The 21,735-nt window shown below is 44.0% G+C and overlaps 1 protein-coding gene across 1 annotated transcript in view; it reads left to right on the forward strand.

Moving 5' to 3' along the window:
• LOC124554941 (argininosuccinate synthase) overlaps positions 1-13,947 on the forward strand; it is a 154,419-nt gene extending 140,472 nt beyond the window's left edge. Inside the window, exons 8-10 of the mRNA XM_047128641.1 lie at positions 10,091-10,229; positions 10,375-10,476; positions 13,613-13,947. Of these exons, the coding sequence (XP_046984597.1) occupies positions 10,091-10,229; positions 10,375-10,476; positions 13,613-13,773 (402 nt within the window). The 3' untranslated portion in view covers positions 13,774-13,947. The remainder of the gene's footprint in view (positions 1-10,090; positions 10,230-10,374; positions 10,477-13,612) is intronic.
• The last annotated feature ends 7,788 nt before the right edge of the window (positions 13,948-21,735 follow it).

The raw sequence follows: 21,735 nt of genomic DNA on the forward strand, positions 1-21,735 counted from the left end.
GCATACCCACACAAAGAATGACAAAACACCAAAATATTCCCTGGACTACACAATTAACACGACTCAAACAAGACTCAAAACGTAAACGTAAACTTTACCAACGAACAATTTCAGATAGAGAAAGACAATTACGACTACACGACTACCGGCTTGCCAAGGATAAATATAAACTTGAGCTGAATAAGACCAGGAAAGACCATTGGAACAGCCATGTAGCAGCACAAACACAACTAAACATTTGGGGGGAACCATACAAAATCATGACAGAGAAAATTAAGAGCCCACTGGTTCTGGGAACGCTGCGACAGAAGGATGGTGAGATGACTAAGGGCTGGAGACGCACAGCGGAGTTCCTGCTGAGCAAACTCCTGCCCGACGACATCGCAGACACAGACACACCACAACATGCAGCACTGAGACGCGAAGTACACACAGTATACACCACACCAACCGTCACCTGTCCATTTGCGCAGGAAGAAGTGGCGACAGCGATCTCAGAACTCAAAAACAAAAAGGCGCCTGGACCGGATGGTATCCACTCTGAGGTACTGAAACAAATTGCACCGCAGATCACCTCGTTTCTCACAACGTTGTTAAACGATGCATTAAGGCTGGGCCGTGTGCCTGCAGTGTGGAAGACCTCGAAGGCGGTTATCATCAAAAAGGCTCCAGACAAAGACCCATCAGACTCCAAGTCATACAGACCAATTTGCCTTATCAATACACTCGGTAAAGTACAAGAAAAACTACTCTGCAAAAGACTACAAGCGCACCGAACACTACGGGGACTGACACCACACCAATACGGCTTCAGGGAAGGGAAATCTATAGACGACGCAATTAACAGAGCACTCCAAATAGTACACGACACACCCTCCAAATACACACTTGCAATTATGATAGACATCTCAGGTGCCTTCGACAACCTCTGGTGGCCGGCCTTGTTCAAGAGGCTCAGACACCTGCAGGTACCGGAGTCTCTGTATAATAGTTTCATGGACTACTGCAGAGACAGAACGGTCGTTTGGCAAATGGACAACCAGAAAGTGATTAAACGAATTACAAAAGGCTGTCCACAAGGGTCGATCTGCGGCCCCATCTTCTGGGACATAGTTATAGAACCGCTCCTACAGTTACTAGAGGAGCACATCTTGACAGATGGAGCTGTCGCTTATGCTGATGATCTACTCGTCGTAGTTTCAGCAAATAACCGTGCCCAGCTAGAAGAAAGAGCCAATGGAACACTTAGGACAATAACCCAATGGTGCACAGATAATAAATTAAAGATAGCAGGAAACAAAACAACTTATACATTGCTAAAGGGTATCCTGCGCAGGAACCCAATAGTCAAAATCGGGGACACAAACATAAAAAGACTAGCAGTCACACGCTATCTAGGAGTATACATTGATGAACGATTGAACTTCCACGAACACATGCGAATATGCACAAACAAAGCAGAAAAGATACTACACAAACTGGCTAGGCTAAATTCGGAACAATTCAGACTACCCCTGTCAGTGACACGAACATACCATTGCGCTCTCTTCGAGTCAGTACTATGCTTTGGTGCCAGTACGTGGGCCCACAGGTTAAATCTCTCAACCAACAGAACCATTGTACGTCGAGGCCAAAGAAGTGTTCTACTTCGACTAACTGGGGCATTCAACACAACATCAAATGACGCACTATGTGTCGTCATGGGAATTTTCGCCATAGATATCACCATCAGGTACCGCGCAGCAATGTACTGGCTTAGGATGGGGAGAATAGACCAGGTTCGGCAGATCACTGGTGTACCGATTGAGACAACACGCCAACTCAGAGCATGGCGAGTGGATACCTGGCAGAGCGAGTGGGCCAACAGCGATAAGGGCCGCCGTGTATACAACTTCTTCCCTGACATCCGGGAAAGACTAAAACTAAAACATATTGATCCCAGCCGCGGTATGGTACATTTCATCACAGGACATGGCCCTTATCCCACGCACCTGTACCGCGTGAGTCTGCAGCAGACTAATAGATGCACATGCGGGGAAGAAGGTTCCCCTGAACATACTGTCTTCTTCTGCGGACAACGCACGAACATAAGACACACAGTACACATAAATCGCCTGAACACACAGAACGAACTACATGCCATAATACGCGACCCGGAAAGGTGGACTGAACTCAACAAACTAACGGACGAAATCTCGAAGATCCAACAAATAGAATACTTGCGCAACAGACCCTACCGAAGGCAAGTCGGTCCAAACAGACGTCATGATGCCCAGGGGGACACAGACATGATTAGCACCACGAGTGATGAAGAAGAAACAGATACAGACCAGGGCACCAACACAGATATTGAAGCGTCCAGCGCGGATGATCCATAGTGTCAACCAAGTCAAATTCAAAGAACAGAGTGGAACAACCGACAAGAGGTGCACAAGTCACACACAATCCTAAAAACAGATTGCACCTTATATATAAATAGTTAACAGCATCTCCATGTCCAATAAGAGCTTAAAGCTAGGTACCTCTTCAAGGGACCTACGCCTTCCGTTAAGAGGCAGCGCACAGTCTGTATGGAAGGATCTTAATTGTGGTCCCTCTCTTTTGAGCCCAACCCGACGGATACCTATGGTAGATCGGGGAAAACCACCGCTCAGGCTGTGTTGCTGGCGGGGCCGGAAGGTGCTAACTGCCACACCACGTATCATTGTAAGTCTCATTGGCTCAGTGTGAACTGTTTGTACAACCAACCTACACAGCCTATACCTCAACCTCCACTATACTAAGAACTTCTCATCTGAAGCTAAAAGTTGGGCACCTCTTCAAGGGACCTACGCCCCCCTGGTAAGAGGCGGCGCACGTCCTGGATGGAAGGATCTTAATTGTGGTTCCTCTCTTTTGAGCCCAACCCGACGGATACCTATGGTAGATCGGGGAAAACCACCGTTCAGGTCGTGCTGTCGGCGGGGCCGGGAGGTGCTTGCGCCTGATGTACTCTACTAGGAGCCTTGTAGGCTCAACACAAACCGTTAGCGTCATTACCTTATTACTTTTACCACGAGTACCCTTTCATCAGCAACTTTGAGCCAAGCACAAAATCAGTTACCTCTCTATTGTATATCGTAAATAGTTTAGCAGGCTGGACATGGAGGTCTTAGTCTTAGTTTCTAGCTTTAACGTACCCTAATCTCTTCTAGTTAAGGTAGTTTTTAGGATGGTAGATGTTAAAAGCATGGTGAGCAACGGCCAGCGTCTTGAGGGTCATTCCAAAACCCGGGCCTCCGCCCACAACCAGGTGACGGGCAATATTATACCTATAACTTCTCCATTCAGTTCTCTTCCTTCCTTCTTTCTAAATATTTAATTTCGTTTTGTTTATTAATATCTTACTTGATTTTGTATTAGTTATAAGTTTTTCTAATGCTGCACAAAAAAAGATATCAAATGGATCTAAACAGAGCCCGCCTCCACGTGGCGGGATACGGGCAACGGTGTGAGTGGGGACGGGAGCCGGTGTGGTGTTACTTTCAGTCACTGCGGACCCCGGACCCAGTCACAGCGGCTAAGTGGCAATATACGACCCACCATAAGAAATTAGACGGTGGGTCATAAAATATAAGCAGCTAGTGAAAAAAAAAGTGTCCTTAGGTTAGTTAGGTTTAAGTAGTTCTACATTCTAGGGGACTGATGACCTCAGATGTTAAGTCCCATAGTGCTCAGAGCCATTTGAACCATCTTCTTTGGACCTTTTTTATTTCCGCGATCGATTCTAATGGCACGGATCCCAGACTGACAAGCAATATTCAGTTACAACCCGTACGAGCGTTTTGGAAGCTACCTCCTTTGTGGGTCGACTACACTTCTCGAGGAGTCCCAATGAATCTCATTTTGGCATCTGCCTTACACGCGATTAGTTCTATGTGGTCGTCCCGCTTCAAATAGCTCCGTACGCATACTACTAGATATTTTATGGATGTGACCACTGCCTGCGACTATTCTCCGTCGAGTACAATAACAGGTATTTGTGCCTATTTATGCGCAAAGTGTTATAGTTGTTTATGTTGAGTGTCAGCTGCCACTCCTTGCACTATGTGGTGATACTCCACAGGTCTTCCCTCATTTCACCACAATTTCCAAGCGTTGCGACTTCTTTGTATACAACAGCATCATTCATGAAAAGCCTCATGGAACTGCAGACGTCATTCGCTAGCTCATTCATATGCAAGGTGGATTAGAACTCCACCGACAAACTTACAGTGTGTGTTCAGGGATGCCTTCTGAGTATTTTGGTGTAATGGACACACTCTCTCCAGTAGACCCGCCAGGGTAGCCGAGAGCGCTAACGCGCTGCTTCCTGGACTCGGGTAGGCGCGCCGGCCCCGGATAGAATCCGCCCGGCGGATTAAGGACGAGGGCCGGTGTGCCGGCCAGTCTGGATGTCGTTTTTAGGCGGTTTCCCACATCCCTCTAGGTGAATACCGGGCTGGGCCCCACGTTCCGCCTCAGTTACACGCGTCGCAGACATTTGAAACACGTTCGCACTATTCCACGTTTTACACTAGATGCAGACAGCTGGGATACAATGATTCCATCCCTGGGGGTACGGGGTGGCGGCAGGAAGGGCATCCGGCCACCCCTAAAACTAACCTTGCCAAATCCGTTCTAACCGCGTCGACCCTGTGATCGCTGCGGGACTATGGCGTAAGCGAAAGAAAGAAAGGACACACTCTCTCCAGTGGTACGCTACAGAATTATTGCATTTCGTTTGGTAGCTTGCTTAATTAGCTTTGTATCTGTATCGCACTCAAAACAGTGCATAAAGGTGCAAATGTCGACGAAATGTGCTCTCTGTCTTGTCTGGAATCAAATTTGTTCCATTCACTCATGGTAATTGTTGTTGACAACAGTAATGTCCAATTTAGTCTATGCCCTCAAACTTGAATTCAGCACTGCTCGGCTATGTCTTGGGCTTGTTTTTTCGACAATCATATTCTACGTTAACAGTGATACATAGCAGTAAAGATGGATTTAGTGATGACGAGTAGCCCTCCTGTATGGGGTCGCTGAATGCAGCTGAAGAGCCACACAACGACGCTGTGCAGCGCTGTTGCTGTACAGACGGCAACCCAGTCGCAGTACTGCAGCATCACACCGAGGTGCGAAAGTCATGGGACACACATACAGATGGCGGGAGTATCTCATACACGAGGTATAGAAGGACAGTGTACTGGTGGAGCTGTCACTTGTACTCAGGTGATTCATAAGGAAAGGTTTCCGATGTGACGTGATTATGGCCGGACGACGCGAATTAACAGACTCTGAACGCGGAATGAGAGTTGTAGTTGTATTGCATTGTATTGTATGGGAATGGGGACCTATAAACGACGGAGAGGCTTCGTCCTCGTCGTATCCCGCAGTGGTACACAACCCCACAACACTCACTCCACCGCCGCCCCACACCGAGCCCAGGGTTATTGTGCGGTTCGGCCCCCAGTGCCCAGTGGACCCCCCCCCCCCCCCCTCTACGCCCCTGGGAACGTCTAACACCAGACGAGTGTAACCCCAATGTTTGCGTGGTAGAGTAATTATGGTGTACGCGTACGTGGAGGGGAAGTGTTTGCGCAGCAATCGCCGACATTGTGTAACTGAGGCGGAATAAGGGGAACCAGCCCGCATTCGCCGAGGCAGATGGAAAACCGCCTTTTAAACCATCCACGGACTGGCCGGCACACAAGACCTGGACACTAATCCGCCGGGCGGATTCGTGCCTGATACCGGCACGCCTTCCCGCCCGGAAAGCAGTGTGTTAGACCGCACGGCTAACTGGGCGGGCTAGAGCTGTAGTTAGACGCATGGGACATTTAATTTCGGAAATCGTTAGGGACTTCAATATTCCGAGATCCACAGTGTCAAGAGTGTGCCGAGAATACCAAATTTTAGGCATTACATCACGATGGACAGCGCAGTGGCCAACAGACTTCGCTTAACAACAGAGAGCAGCGGCCTATACGTAGAGTTGTAAGTGCTAACAGACAAGCAACACTGCGTGAGATAACTGCATAATTCAATCTGGGATATATGACGAAAATATCCGTTAGGACAGTGTGGTGAAATCTGGTCTTAATGGGCTATGTTAGCTGATGACCGAAGCGAATGCCTTTGTTAACTGCACGACATCGCATGCAGCGCTTCTTCCGGGGTCGTGACCATATCGTTTGGGCCCTGGACGACTGGAAAACTGTGGCCCGGTCAGATGAGTCTTGATTTCAGTTGGTAAGAGCTGATGGTAGGATCCGAGGTTGTGCAGACCCCACAAAGCCATGGACCCAAGTTGTCAACAAGGCACTGTGCAAGTTGACCGCGCGGTCTTGGGCGCCATGTCACTGTTTGCGAGGCTCCTCCCCCCCGGAGGTTCGAGTCCTCCCCCGGGCATGCCTGTGTGTGTGTGTGTGTTGTTCTTAGCATAAGTTAGTTTAAGTTAATTAAGTAGTGTGTAAGCCTGGGGACAGATGACCTCAGCAGTTTGGTCCCTTAGGAATTCACACACATTTGAACAGTTTTTTGCAAGCTGGTGGCTCCACAATAGTGTGGGCTGTGTTTACACGGAATAGACTGGGTCCTCTGGTCCATCTGAACCGATCATTGACTAGAAATGGTTATGTTCTGCTACTTGAAAAGCCGGCCGGTGTGGCCGTGCGGTTCTAGGCGCTTCAGTCTGGAACCGCGTGACCGCTACGGCCGCAGGTTCGAATCCTGCCTCGGGCATGGATGGGTGTGATGTACTTAGGTTAGTTAGGTTTAATTAGTTCTAAGTTCTAGGCGACTGATGACCTCAGAAGTTATGTCGCATAGTGCTCAGGGCCATTTGAACCATTTTTTTTTTTTTTTTTTTTTTTTTGCTACTTGAAAACCATTTGCAGTCATGCGTGGACTTTATCGTCTCAAACATCGACAGAATTTTTATGAATGACAATGCGCCATGTCATAGGGCTACAGTTGTTCACGATTAGTTTGAGGAACAATCTGGAAAATTCGAGGGAATTATTTGGCCACCCAGATCGCCCAGCATGAATTCCATCGAACATTTATGGGACATAATAGAGAGGTAAGTTCGTACACAAAATCCTGCACCGGCAACACTTTCGCAACTGTGGACGACTGTAGCGGTAGCATGGCTCGATATTTCTGCTGGGGACTTTCAACGACTTGTTAAGTCAATGCCACGTCGAGTTGCTGTACTGTCCCGGGAGAAAGAAGGTCCGACACGATATTAGGAGGTATCCCACGACTTTTGTCACCTCAGAGTATTCCGATGTGTTATAGTTCTGTTTTTCTGGTGATTCCATCAAGACGGTTTCATTTTTGTTTCCATCTGTGTGCCTGCTTATTTGCAGCTGTGTTCAGACTTGTGCACCAGGTGACTGGCTAGTTGTGCTGGGAAGGCAGGACTCACAGTAAGGAACCCGTTGTTTAGCATGCAAGATGCGGCCCGTCTTATGCGTGGAGAAGGGACTGGTACTTGGAGCAAGCAGTACCTCGTTATGCAGATCCACCAACGGTCGATCGTCGGTCATTCTCGCGTATGTCTTTGGTCTCACATTTCGTTCGATATCGTTCTAAAAACGGAATCAGATTCACTTCATCAATTAGATGGGTAAAATTTCATAGAAACACAAAAGCATTATTACGGAAACTTACAAAGCCGTAAAATCCACCGACAATTGGTGTGCTGCTGTCCGGTCATTAAGTGTTACAGCAAGTAAATGCGCTTTTCCTGTGTTTCGATACTGATCACAATGTCACCGTCGCTTGAGTAACTGTCCAGAACAACAGTAAGTTCAAATGGGTTGCAGTTGTGAATCTGAAAAACAAAACGTATGTAGTTTGTCAGCTAATAATATAGCCATATTAATCGTCAGTTATGAGACTGTGGCACTGCTGAGATGAATTTAGAAATGAAAGTCACGGATTTGATTTCGGGAGGTGTCAAGTTCTAATCCTGGGTCCAGTGGTCTCAGAGAAAATTAGCTCGTAGGGTTTCTGTTAATGACTTCTGGTGAAGAAAGATATATGGCAATAAATACGCACCTTGGTCGATTTGGATCAACAACAGCAACAAAACAAGAAAAGAATACGAAATTCTTGTAAATTACGGTTCCGTTCAATTACGGTTTCAATTAAGGTTTCAAAAAACCGTTATAAAGCTGGTATAGCCCTCGTTTTTCCTTACAATTTTTCTCTGCATAATGTTTTCCATGTGTTTTCACTTAAGTTTCGCATCTTGTTTGTTGTTTCTGTTGCTGCTGTTAATGGCTGTCTAATATCTCCTGTGATCTTCTCGGGTTGCCAGTCGGGTTGTACCGTCGTATTGTCGCAACATTTCGACGAGTTTCCTACTTGTCATCTTCAGGCAAAGTCTTTATATGTGTTGTGCATAGTTTTTGAACATAAACACTTTCATCAAATAATGCACACCCTGGACTCGCATTCGGGAGGACCACGGTTCAATCCCGCGTCCGGCCATCCTGATTTAGGTTTTCCGTGCTTTCCCTAAATCGCTCCAGGCAAATGCCGGGATGGTTCCTTTGAAAGGGCACGGCCGACTTCCTTCTCCGTCCTTCCCTAATCCGATGAGACCGATGATCTCGCTGTTTGGTCTCCTGCCCCAAACAACCCAACCAACCCAAATCATGCATCTGAGTTTGCAGGGTGTTTAAAAATGAAGCATGTGATGGATGCGACAACTTTTTTTGTGTTTTAGATCAAAATCTTTTCTCTGTAAAGACTGTTAAGGGTGTGACGGAGGGAGCGTTTTATTGTTTCATATATTAAGGTTTTATCCCGTTCCATTCACAGAATATAGTGTGGGAAATGTAAGTGCTTCTCTGTGCGAGCAGTTAGTTAACTGAGTCTCTCTGCCCGATCTCTAGATGATACGTATTTTTCGAGCTGGGAAATATTTGTAGTTTCTTAACTGAAAGATGCTTCTTTAAGCTTTTTAAGCATGTTCTCAGGAAATGAACGACCGTCTTTCCTCAGAGGTCCGTCAGTAAAGAATTTGATACACTTTTTACAACTCAAACATATTTGTGGCCATTCACACTGCCCTTGTCGTTGAATGATCGACGTATTCTGTTAGTTACGGCTAGCAGGTGGCCTTCCTGAAATTCTTTCAGTACTCTCAGTTTAGTTAACGTAATTAACTGCTAAAAATGGAAGGAAGATTAGACTTCAATGTCTTCCCAACGACTAGGGCATCAGAGACGAAGAACAAGCTCGGGTTGGACTTGTGAGTGGGGTGATGCAGTGGCTAAGGCACTGGACTCGCACTCAGGAAGAACAGTCCATTAATACACGTCGGGCAATCCAAATTTAGGTATAGAATGGTTTCCCTAAATAGTTAGAAGTGAATTTCGGCTTGGTTTCTTTAAAACAGTAATGGCCAATTTCCTCTTCACCCTTGTGTAGCCGGCCAGAGTGGCCGTGCGGTTCTGGGCGCTACAGTCTGGAACCGAGCGTCCGCTACGGTCGCAGGTTCGAATCCTGCCTCGGGCATGGATGTGTGTGATGTCCTTAGGTTAGTTAGGTTTAATTAGTTCTAAGTTCTAGGCGACTGATGACCTCAGAAGTTAAGTCGCGTAGTGCTCAGAGCCATTTTGAACCCTTGTGTAGTCTAAGCGTGTATTCCACTCTTAGACTGCGTGATCTGTGGGATGTTAAATCCTAATCTTCCTTACTTTTTTCGAATAGGCTGAGGATGAAGCAGAAAATCTGCAGTGAAGTTTTCGAAGGAACTGTCCTGGCGATGTCAGACTGATTGCAGGAGATACCACCTTCATACAGAAAGAAACTTTGCATTTTTAGAGTTAATCCTGGGATGAACTGATGTGGACGCAAACCTCTGAGTATCTATATCACATAAGAAAAATTGTTCTTGCAGAAACCTGCCAGTCTTTCTCGCATGGTTTGTGGAACGTCTGTTTACTACATGTCGCTGCGCCTGTGCTTTTTAATACATTTCTATTCCTGCCTAAAACTGCTCTCAAAATTCTAGTACAGTGATGTGTAACGACGCAATATTTTTTGTCTCCAGTCACGCGGTGTATACGAGACGCCCGCTGGTAAAATTCTGCATGACGCCCATCTGGACCTGGAGACTTTCTGCATGGATCGCGAGGTCCTTAGAGTTAAAACTTTTCTCAAAGACAAGATGTCAGATTATGTTTACAACGGTAAGAAACAAACTCTTTGCTTGATTTAACTGTAGCTTTTTAGGTTACCTGAATTACAAATCTAAAGATAACCCGTCTTATTTTATGATGTATTGCCATATACAGATGGGGACTTAAACTGATTGCTTGATTTTCGGCGTTTCAGGTTTCTGGTTCAGCCCGGAATGTAACTTTGTTCGCGAGTGCATAACTGCATCGCAAAGAAATGTCACAGGATGGGTGCAGGTGGAGCTCTTCAAGGGTTCAGGTATGCACAAATAAGGACACATTTTTACATCTCGCACAGCTGAGGAAAGCTGAAACTAACTACTCCATTTCAAGCGTACTACACATTGTATCGTCAGTTCTGCACATTGGACCAGATAGTTTCTTGATTACAAGAGGATAAACTAAACCACATTGCCACAGAAATGTATACAGCGTGGACAAAATAAAATTGGCTCGGAAAATATTATAAGACTGACACGGAATTTTACCTTGTTAATGGACAGGAGAACAGCCCGTCGCAGAAAATACTGGGAAGCATGATTTCGATGCACCAGTTGCTGTCAAATGTGTGCCCATTCACAGCTCCCACGCGCTCTGCCCCGAGTACTTCGCTGTGCCGTTACGTCTGAATGAATGAGAGGAGTAGACGTGATTAATGATCAGTTGAATGCAACACGGAATGGTGCTTACGAGAAAACAGCGCGTGTTGATTGTCGACTGTTAAGTGAAGCACAGTGGAAAACATATGCGGAACTGTCTGAGCAAGAGCTTAAAACTGGAAGTGTTTTGGCAAAATCTCCAGCAAAGTCCTCAATCCAAAACTTACTGTATATGTGTGACTATTCTCAGCGCGTTCTGTGACGTTCGTTAGCAACGGTCAGTCCCACCTAGGACTTACTGTACATACACTGGCGAAAAAAAAATTGCAGCACCGAGATCCAGTTGCGCGACATAAACGAAAATTCGCAGGCGCTAGGCGCTAGTAGCGGCCTTGCTGTGCTGGTACTGCGAACGGCTGAAAGCAAGGGGAAACTACAGCCGTAATTTCTCCCGAGGGCATGCAGCTTTACTGTATGGTTTAATGATGATGGCGTCCTCTTGGGTAAAATATTCCGGAGGTAAAATAGTCCCCCATTCGGATCTCCGGGCGGGGACTACTCAAGAGGATGTCGTTATCAGGAGAAAGAAAACTGGCGTTCTACGGATCGGAGCGTGGAATGTCAGATCCCATAATCGGGCAGGTAGATTAGAAAATTTAAAAAGGGAAATGGATAGGTTAAAGTTAGATATAGTGGGAATTAGTGAAGTTCGGTGGCAGGAGGAACAAGACTTTTAGTCAAGCGAATTCAGGGTTATAAATACAAAATGAAATAGGGGTAATGCAAGAGTAGGTTTAATAATGAACAAAAAATAGCAGTGCAGGTAAGCTACTACAAACAGCATAGTGAACGCATTATTGTGGCCAAGATAGATTCAAATGGCTCTATGGGACTTAACATCTATGGTCATCAGTCCCCTAAGACTTAGAATTACTTAAACCTAACTAACCTAAGGACAGCACACAACACCCAGTCATCACGAGGCAGGAAGCGAGAACGCTACCGCACGACCACGAGCAGCGGACGCCAAGATAGACACAAAGCCCACGCCCACTACAGTAGTACAAGTTTATATGCCAACTAGCTCTGCAGATGACGAAGAAATTGAAGAAATGTATGATGAAATAAAAGAAATTATTCAGATAGTGAAGGGAGACGAAAATTTAATAGTTATGGGTGACTGGAATTCGGCAGTAGGAAAAGGGAGAGAAGGAAACATAGTAGGTGAATTTGGATTGGGGGGGAAGAAATGAAAGAGGAAGCCGCCTGGTAGAATTTTGCACAGAGCACAACTTAATCATAGCTAACACTTGGTTCAAGAATCATAAAAGAAGGTTGTATACATGGAAGAATCCTGGAGATACTAAAAGGTTTCAGATAGATTATATAATGGTAAGACAGAGATTTAGGAACTAGGTTTTAAATTGTAAGACATTTCCAGGGGCAGATGTGAACTCTGACCACAATCTATTGGTTATGAACTGTAGATTAAAACCGAAGAAACTGCAAAAAGGTGGGAATTTCAGAAGATGGGACCTGGATAAACTGAAAGAACCAGAGGTTGTATGGAGTTTCAGGGAGAGCATAAGGGAACAATTGTCACAAATGGGGGAAAGAAATACGGTAGAAGAAGAATGGGTAGCTTTGAGGGATGAAGTAGTGAAGCCAGCAGAGGACCAAGTAGGTAAAAAGACGAGAGCTAGTAGAAATCCTTGGGTAACAGAAGAAATATTGAATTTAATTGATGAAAGGAGAAAATATAAAAATGCAGTAAATGAAGCAGGCAAAAAGGAATACAAACGTCTCAAAAATGAGATCGACAGGAAGTGCAAAATGGCTAAGCATGGATGGCTAGAGGACAAATGTAAGGATGTAGAGGCTTATCTCTCGAGGGGTAAGATAGATACTGCCTACAGAAAAATTAAAGAGACCTTTGGAGAAAAGAGAACCACTTCCATGAATATCAAGAGCTCAGATGGAAACCCAGTTCTAAGCAAAGAAGGGAAAGCAGAAAGGTGGAAGGAGTATATAGAGGGACCATACAAGGGCTATGTACTTGAGGGCAATGTTATAGAAAGGGAAGAGGATTTAGATGAAAATGAAATGGGAGATATGATACTGCGTGAAGAGTCTGACAGAGCACTGAAAGATCTAAGTCGAAACAAGGTCCCAGGAGTAGACAACATTTCATTAGAACTACTGACAGCTTTGGAAGAGCCAGTCCTGACAAAACTCTACCATCTGGTGAGCAAGATCTATGAGACAGGCAAAATACCGTCCGACTTCAAGAAGAATACAATAACTCCAATCCCAAAGAAAGCAGGTGTTGACAGATGTGAAAATTATCGAACTATCAGTTTAATAAGTCACAGCTGCAAAATACTAATGCGAATTCTTTACAGACGAATGGAAAAACCGGTAGAAGCCGACCTCGGGGAAGATCAGTTTGGATTCCGTAGAAATATTGGAACACGTGAGGCAATACTGACCCTACGACTTATCTTAGAAGCTAGATTAAGAAAAGGCAAACCTACGTTTCTAGCATTTGTAGACTTAGAGAAAGCTTTCGACAATGTTGACTGGAATACGTTTATTTCGTGAGATATTTGGCCCGGTCACGATCAATGGACCATCCTGTGTATACGAAACCATCGTTGTAGCCAAAGTTAAAGATGGCATCATCTGTTGCCATGCCGCAAGCCACCGTCTTTGTCCATCGATCGACCGTGAACATTTTGTATAGATGTAGTAGACTTCTAGAAGCGCAGATGTGTTGCAGATACTGAAATGTTGCAGTGTCGGTGGTGGCGCGCTGGTCTCCGGTGGGGCTGTACAACCAGCGGCTGGCGTCGATGGACGAGCACGGAGGTTTCGACCCGTCGCACGCCGACGGCTTCATCAACATACACGGCCTCCGTCTCAAGGAGGCGTGCAGGGCAGCTAACAGCCAGCCGTAGCCCCTTCTCCGCTGTTGCCAAATTCTAGCCCTTCTGTTGTCCTCTTTGCCTTTGTTGATATTTCAGAATTGTTACGAAGAATCTCGTTTTTTGTGCATTGTCAAATCAAAACTGTTCTACATAGCTGTTTACACTGTGTCATGTACAAAATAAAAGAATATTTTCGACAGCGAACATTTAATTCGTCAGTTCTCACAACGGGCACTGCTCCAAGCAGACAGCAAGCTCATACAGTGTGACAACACCCCTGGCTCGTTTCGGCTTCTGCTGAGTATCATTCCAAAGAGCGGTTGGCACATACACACCACACGTTACTTCCCGTTACCAAATTTACTGGGCTCCACGGCGACCAGTGTGCTCTGTTACTAACGTAGCGTACGTCGAGCTGATATAGTACAAAAGCAAATGGCGTCCAAGCTCGCAGCTAGGACGCCGTGATTATATGGTGGTGCGGGCACACAACAGGAACTAGGATTCTGTCAAGCTTCCTTTGTTCGGGTTAACCTGTAACAGAAGACGTACATTTGAGATACTCGTGTTCTTATAGCCGTATGAGGAATGAAAACGCCAAACGTTCTAAATGTCAGTTGTTACACTTGTCAGGAGAATCAGAAAATAATGTATCTCTTTTTGCACAAAACTTATTTGTATCCAAAAAATTAAGGAGGTATTCTGATATCACGGAATTATACTGCTCACTTCATCACTGCAAAAAATTACGAGACAAATTAGAAAATAAATAATTATCATACCTACAGGGTGGCGTACGAAGTGTGTTACCAATTGTTTCTTTCACAATTTACGACGCACATTAGATATCCCGCTGGGATCTCTACGGCAGTACCAGCAGAGCTTTGAAAAACAAGTGAGTTACGAAATGACGTGTAATTCACGATACTGCCGCTAGGAGAGTAGTAAGCAGCAATGGCTGACAATGGAAGACTGACGACACAGCAACGATCGGCAATTGTGTTACTTTTTCATGAAACGAAAAGCCTTGTTGTGACTCAGAGGCGTTTTCGACAACAGTTTAACACACGATGGGTCCCTTGGAAGAAGACCATCCACAGGTTGTACGATAAATTTGTACAGGAAGGAACAGTATTGGAAGCGAAGCGACCTCGGCCTAAGCCTGTTTGCTCGCCGGAGAATACTGAACCGGTACGAGTTGCTGTACAGAGAAGTCCCGGGAAATCGTGTAGAAAGGCAGCAGTGCAACTGGGAATATCCAGACGCTCCGTTCAACGCATTCTTCAAAGTGACCTCCGTATGTACCCATACAAGATGACCTGTGCACAGAAGCTCACTGAAGAACACAAGCAGCGGAGACTACTGTTTGCTCAGTGGGCGGAGGATAGGGAAGAAACTCTCAACAACGTTTGATTTTCAGACGAGGCGCATTTTCATTTAGATGGTGTGGTTAACAAACAAAATGTACGCTTTTGGGCCACTGAAAACCCACAAGTGCTTCATGAACGACAACATTATGCTCCGAGGATTACAGCGTGGGCAGCAATTTCCAGTCGCGGACTTATTGGACCCTTTTTCTTTGAAGAAACAGTGAACAGCGAGCGTTATTTGAGCATGCTTCGCAATAGCTTCATTTCACAGCTTCTTGCTACTGCCTTGCCCTTCAACACGCAGTGTTTCATGCAAGATGGAGCAAGGCCACATGCTGCAAACACTGTGTTGCAGTTATTACACGAGCATTTCGACATGCGGATCATTTCACTCAGGTTTCCAGGTCGCTTCAATGACGGACAAAATTGGCCCCCAATAGTCCAGACCTCAATCCATGTGACTTTTTTCTTTGGGGGTACCTAAAGGAAAAGATTTTCCCGAAACGTCCACGTGATTTAACGGAGCTCAGAAGACTTATTCTTCAAGCTTGCAGTGAAATTACGGAAGACATGTGCCGTAGGGTAATCACTAACTTCAGTGTTCGTTTGAAGGAAGTTGTTGTTGTTGTTGTGGTCTTCAGTCCTGAGACTGGTGTGATGCAGCTCTCCATGCTACTCTATCCTGTGCAAGCTTCTTCATCTCCCAGTACTTACTGTAACCTACGTCCGTCTTGAATCTACTTCGTGTATTCATCTCTTGGTCTCCCTCTATGATTTTTACCCTCCACACTGCCCTCCAATGCTAAATTTGTGATCCCTTGATGCCTCAGAACATGTCCTACCAACCGGTCCCTTCTTCTTGTCAAGTTGTGCCACAAACTCCTCTTCTCCCCAATTCTATTCAATACCTCCTCATTAGTTATGTGATCTACCCATCTAATCTTCAGCATTCTTCTGTAGCACCACATTTCGAAAGCTTCTATTCTCTTCTTGTCCAAACTATTTATCGTCCACGTTTCACTTCCATACATGGCTACACTCCATACAAATACTTTCTGAAACGGCTTCCTGCCACTTAAATCTATACTCGATGTTAACAAATTTCTCTTCTTCAGAAATGCTTTTCTTGCCATTGCCAGTCTACATTGTATATCCTCTCTACTTCGACCATCATCAGTTATTTTGCTCCCCAAATAGCAAAACTCGTTTACTACTTTAAGTGTCTCATTTCCTAATCTAATACCCTCAGCATCACCCGATTTAATTCGACTACATTCCATTATCCTCGTTTTGCTTTTGTTGATGTTCATCTTATATCCTCCTTTCAACACACTGTCGATTCCATTCAACTGCTCTTCCAAGTCCTTTGCTGTCTCTGACAGAATTACAATGTCATCGGCGAACCTCAAAGTTTTATTTCTTCTCCATGGATTTTAATACCTACTCCGAATTTTTCTTTTGTTTCCTTTACTGCTTGCTCAATATACAGGTTGAATAACATTGGAGATAGCTACAACCCTGTCTCACTCCCTTCCCAACCACTGCTTCCCTTTCATGCCCCTCAACTCTCATAACTGCCATCTGGTTTCTGTACAAATTGTAAATAGCCTTTCGCTCCCTGTATTTTACCCCTGTCACCTTTAGAATTTGAAAGAAAGTATTCCAGTCAACATTGTCAAAAGCTTTCTCTAAGTCCACAAATGCTAGAAATGTAGGTTTGCCTTTCCTTAATCTTTCTTCTAAGATAAGTCGTAAGGCCAGTATTGCCTCACGTGTTCCAATATTTCTACGGAATCCAAACTGATCTTCCGCAAGGTTGGCTTCTACTAGTTTTTCCATTCGTCTGTAAAGAATTTGCGTTAGTATTTTGCAGCTGTGGCTTATTAAACTGATTGTCCGGTAATTTTCACATCTGTCAACACCTGCTTTCTTTGGGACTGGAATTATTATATTCTTCTTGAAGTCGGAGGGTATTTCGCCTGTCTCATACATCTTGCTCACCAGATGGTGGAGTTTTGTTAGGCCTGGTTCTCCCAAGGCTGTCAGTAGTTTTAATGGAATGTTGTCTACTCCCGACTCAGGTCTTTCAGTGCTCTATCAAACTCTTCACGCAGTATTGTATCTCCCATTTCGTCTTCATCTACATTCTCTTCCATTGCCAGAATATTGTCCTCAAGTACGTCGCCCTTGTATAGACCTTCTATATACATCTTCCACCTTTCTGCCATCCCTTCTTTGCTTAGAACTGGGGTTCCCTCTGAGCTCTTGATATTCATACAAGTGGTTCACTTCTCTCCAAAGGTCTCTTTAATTTTCCTGTAGGCAGTATCTATCTTACCCCTAGTGAGACAAGCCTCTACATCCTTGCATTTGTCCTCTAGCCATCCCTGCTTAGCCATTTTGCACTTCCTGTCGATCTCATTTTTGAGACGTTTGCATTCCTTTTTGCCTGCTTCATTTACTGCATTTTTATATTTTCTCCTTTCATCAATTAAATTCAATATTTCTTCTGTTACCCAAGGATTTCTACTAGCCCTCGTCTTTTTACCTACTTGATCCTCTTCTGCCTTCACTACTTCATCCCTCAGAGCTACCCATTCTTCTTCTACCGTATTTCTTTCCCCCATTTGTGACAATTGTTCCCTTATGCTCTCCCTGAAACTCTGTACAACCTGTGGTTTAATCAGTTTGTCCAGGTCCCATCTCCTTAAATAAAGTTAGGAAACGAAATGGTGGGCATATTGAGCATGTGCTGAGTTAGAACAAATCTCCGTGGACGGCTCTTCATTGTAGTATATGTTCCTTTCAGATTGTATTGACAATAAAGTTTATATTCAAAAACAAAATGATAACACATTTCGTGCGCCTCTCTGTAGGAACTAATTGGTTCTCACGGACAATAAGCAAGTTTTTATTTTGAGTGTCATTAATACTGAGGGTCTACGTTTTATTTGTGATAATACAGGTACGGAAATACAGCAGTAATGGTTTAACTAGTTGAACAGTAGTCGACAAAAATCATTTCTCATATCTTTTAAAAAAAAAAATTTTGCGAGAGAATAATAAAATTGAATTCACGAAAAAAGTCTCTCAGTATTGACTTCTGTATCTTACACGATCCCGTTCTCGGGGTTAGTAGTTGAAAAGTTTACTGTAGAACTCCCTGTCGTATTGAGGAAGAAAGGCAGCTTCGTCAACAGGTCTTGCTGTTTGGAAACTGATAAATATCGCTGATCTTCCAAATGAAGCACTGCATGGCACACATCAGCCACGGTCTTTCATGTTTCGAAGAAAATGACATTTTTCCAGTCTTATATTTCACAACGAAAATTTTTAATAACTATTTGAGATGGGCGAATACGAGTCACTTTGACCACAAAATGGTTCAAATGGCTCTGAGCACTATGGGACTTAACATCTGAGGTCATCAGCCCCCTAGAACATAGATCTACTTAAACCTAACTAACCTAAGGACATCACACACATCCATGCCCGAGGCAGGATTTGAACCTGCGACCGTAGCAGTCGCGCGGTTCCGGACTGAAGCGCCTAGAACCGCTCGTCACCGCGGCCGGCATACTTTGATCACCCTGCGTTTCGAAATATTAAACGCCTGCATTGACAAAAATGTTTCAGCAGCATCTTTAAAATCAAATGAGTAAGTTGTAGGAATTAGAATTACACTGAGTGAGTTCATAGCTTAAGTTGGCTCAACAATTCCGTGGAAATCTTGCAGAAAAATGGTTCAAATGGCTCTGAGCACTATGGGACTCAACTGCTGTGGTCATCAGTCCCCTAGAACTTAGAACTACTTAAACCTAGCTAACATAAGGACATCACACACATCCATGCCCGAGGCAGGATTCGAACCTGCGACCGTAGCAAATCCTGCAGAGAAAAGACTGGCGCGTGGCACTTGAAACTCCAGGCGGAAGCACTGCTTGTCACAAACACCGTGACTAACCTCATCAGGATTGTTTTTTTTTTTTTCTTTTTTTTCTACATCTACATCCATACTCCGCAAGCCACCTGACGGTGTGTGGCGGAGGGTACCTTGAGTACCTCTATCGGTTCTCCCATCTATTCCATTCTCGTATTGTTCGTGGATAGAAGGATTGTCGGTATGCCTCTGTGTGGGCTCTAATCTCTCTGATTTTATCCTCATGGTCTCTTCGCGAGATATACGTAGGAGGGAGCAATATACTGCTTGACTCTTCGGTGAAGGTATGTTCTCGAAACTTTGACAAAAGCCCGTACCGAGCTACTGAGCGTCTCTCCTGCAGAGTCTTCCACTGAAGTTTATCTATCATCTCCGTAACGCTTTCGCGATTACTAAATGATCCTGTAACGAAGCGTGCTGCTCTCCGTTGGATCTTCTCTATATCTTCTATCAACCCTACCTGGTACGGATCCCACACTGCTGAGCAGTATTCTAGCAGTGGGCGAACAAGCGTACTGTAACCTACTTCCTTTGTTTTCGGATTGCATTTCCTTAGGATTCTTCCAATGAATCTCAGTCTGGCATCTGCTCTACCGACGATCAACATTATATGATCATTCCATTTTAAATCACTCCTAATGCGTACTCCCAGATAATTTATGGTATTAACTGCTTCCAGTTGCTGACCTGCTATTTTGTAGCTAAATGATAAAGGATCTATCTTTCTGTGTATTCGCAGCACATTACACTTGTCTACATTGAGATTCAATTGCCATTCCCTGCACCATGCGTCAATTCGCTGCAGATCCTCCTGCATTTCAGTACAATTTTCCATTGTTACAACCTCTCGATACATGTTTGAAACATTTTCTCCACGGTTTGGCACTTGGAACAAGTCCAGGGGCAGGCGACAGAGTATCAAGAACACAGTATCATTGAAAACCCGTTTTGTGTAAAAATGGCGCTTGGGACGTTTGAATTTCCACTCTTCAGTTTTTTGCTTTCATCCCCTTCCCTGTCTAAAACAGTACCCACGAAGTAAGAAAAAGAACACTGGCATTACTGTTCATTGCTTCTTTATACTTGTTTTTGAGATCACTAAACGTCCTTTGGCGAGAGTAGAATTTAGCTCCTTGCTTCTTGACCGCCTTGAAACCAGTATCAGCGAATTTCACAAACAGCTATAGCCTAAGAAGCTTCAAGTAAATCTCACATCTCGATCACATAAATTGACAGAGCATTTACATAACTTGCTATATATGTATACACACGCTAACAATAAACGCTTTCTCACATAGCGTTTGTATTAAAAAAAAAAAAAAAAGCTTATTAACGGTATTTCTCAGTCCTCGTTAATTTTATCCGTTCGAGAGGAAGACGTTTTGCCTCGAAAGGTTGAATAACGACACGAGGTTATCTTCCTCATCCCTTTCCCCTCTTTTCTGTACCATTACTTTGTGTTCTAAAAGGAGCAAACTAGCAGGTGCACATGCAAGGATCCAGCTGCTAGAGCTTAAGCATGTTTCTCATTGAATTAAATATGCTTATTTTAGAAATTGCAAGGTAAAGCAGCTGCTTGCACACTTTTTTCTGCGGAAAGACCTCTTTAAAAGAGGACGGGACGAAACTAATAATCGTTTCGTTCAAATCGAACACATCGATGTGTTCTGTTAGTTCTTTAAGTCTATGCTCACCCTCGAAAGCGACACAGTCATATCTTCTGTTTAGGGTTTAGGTGTTGGTTATGAGATATATTAAGGCAGAATTTCGACCCCAAAATATAGTTATTAGCTGGAGGGGAGTGAACCCTGAAAGTTTCTTTTAAAAAATAAATATCATTGTTAAGTTTCTATTTTCTGATTTTGCATTGGTAATTTCTTTTCTTTGATTGTTTGAAAAGTTGTTTGAGAAGTAGCGTCTATTGAAAACCATGAAACGAAACAGAAGTTAATCTGACTGAGTGATTTCCAAGAAGGTGTACTGAGTCGCTTAATAAAGAAAACCAGATTCTACATAAGTTCTCTTCAAAAATCGTAACACTCTGTTTCATGCTTCTTTACTTATCTGACATGAAATTTGACAATACATTTACTGATTTCTGGTTGAATGAAAGGAAGTCCCTTTAAATCTGAAATGTATTTTTTTTTCTTTTTCTCTTTTTGGCTTACTTCTGGCAATGAATAACGCTCGGGAAACTGCTCTCTAGAGACTACTCTCTGGAAACTGCTGCTGCTACTGAAAGCTACTAAAAAGTCTCGTCTCATTTACTGAGTGGTAAAGTAACTACAGGTGAACTCTGTGTGCAATGAGTCCACGTAATGTGTCTGCATTTTAAACTGCAGTTCTGAAACTTTATCTAGTGAATGACAAAGACTGGAAAATGGAAGATGGCGTGATAAATTACGTTAATGCTGATTCCTTTAAAAGATGTATTGGCAAAATTAGAAAAGTCGCTTTACAAAAGTATTCTTCGTTATAACCCAGAATTGCAAAGAAAAGATGTTAAAAATATATAGGTTCATCGTGTATTACAAAAAGGTTGCACTAATTGCGTTAATCTTTCCTGAATTGTCTTTAATGTTACCTAATTAACAAGACGGGAAAGTTCTGTGTTGGAGACCAGATTGTTATAATGGTGTGCAGGCAGCAGCTCGCGCGCAATTAAAGCAAGGAGAATTATTA

This window comes from Schistocerca americana, chromosome X (assembly GCF_021461395.2).
Source record: "Schistocerca americana isolate TAMUIC-IGC-003095 chromosome X, iqSchAmer2.1, whole genome shotgun sequence".
Taxonomy (NCBI): domain Eukaryota; kingdom Metazoa; phylum Arthropoda; class Insecta; order Orthoptera; family Acrididae; genus Schistocerca; species Schistocerca americana.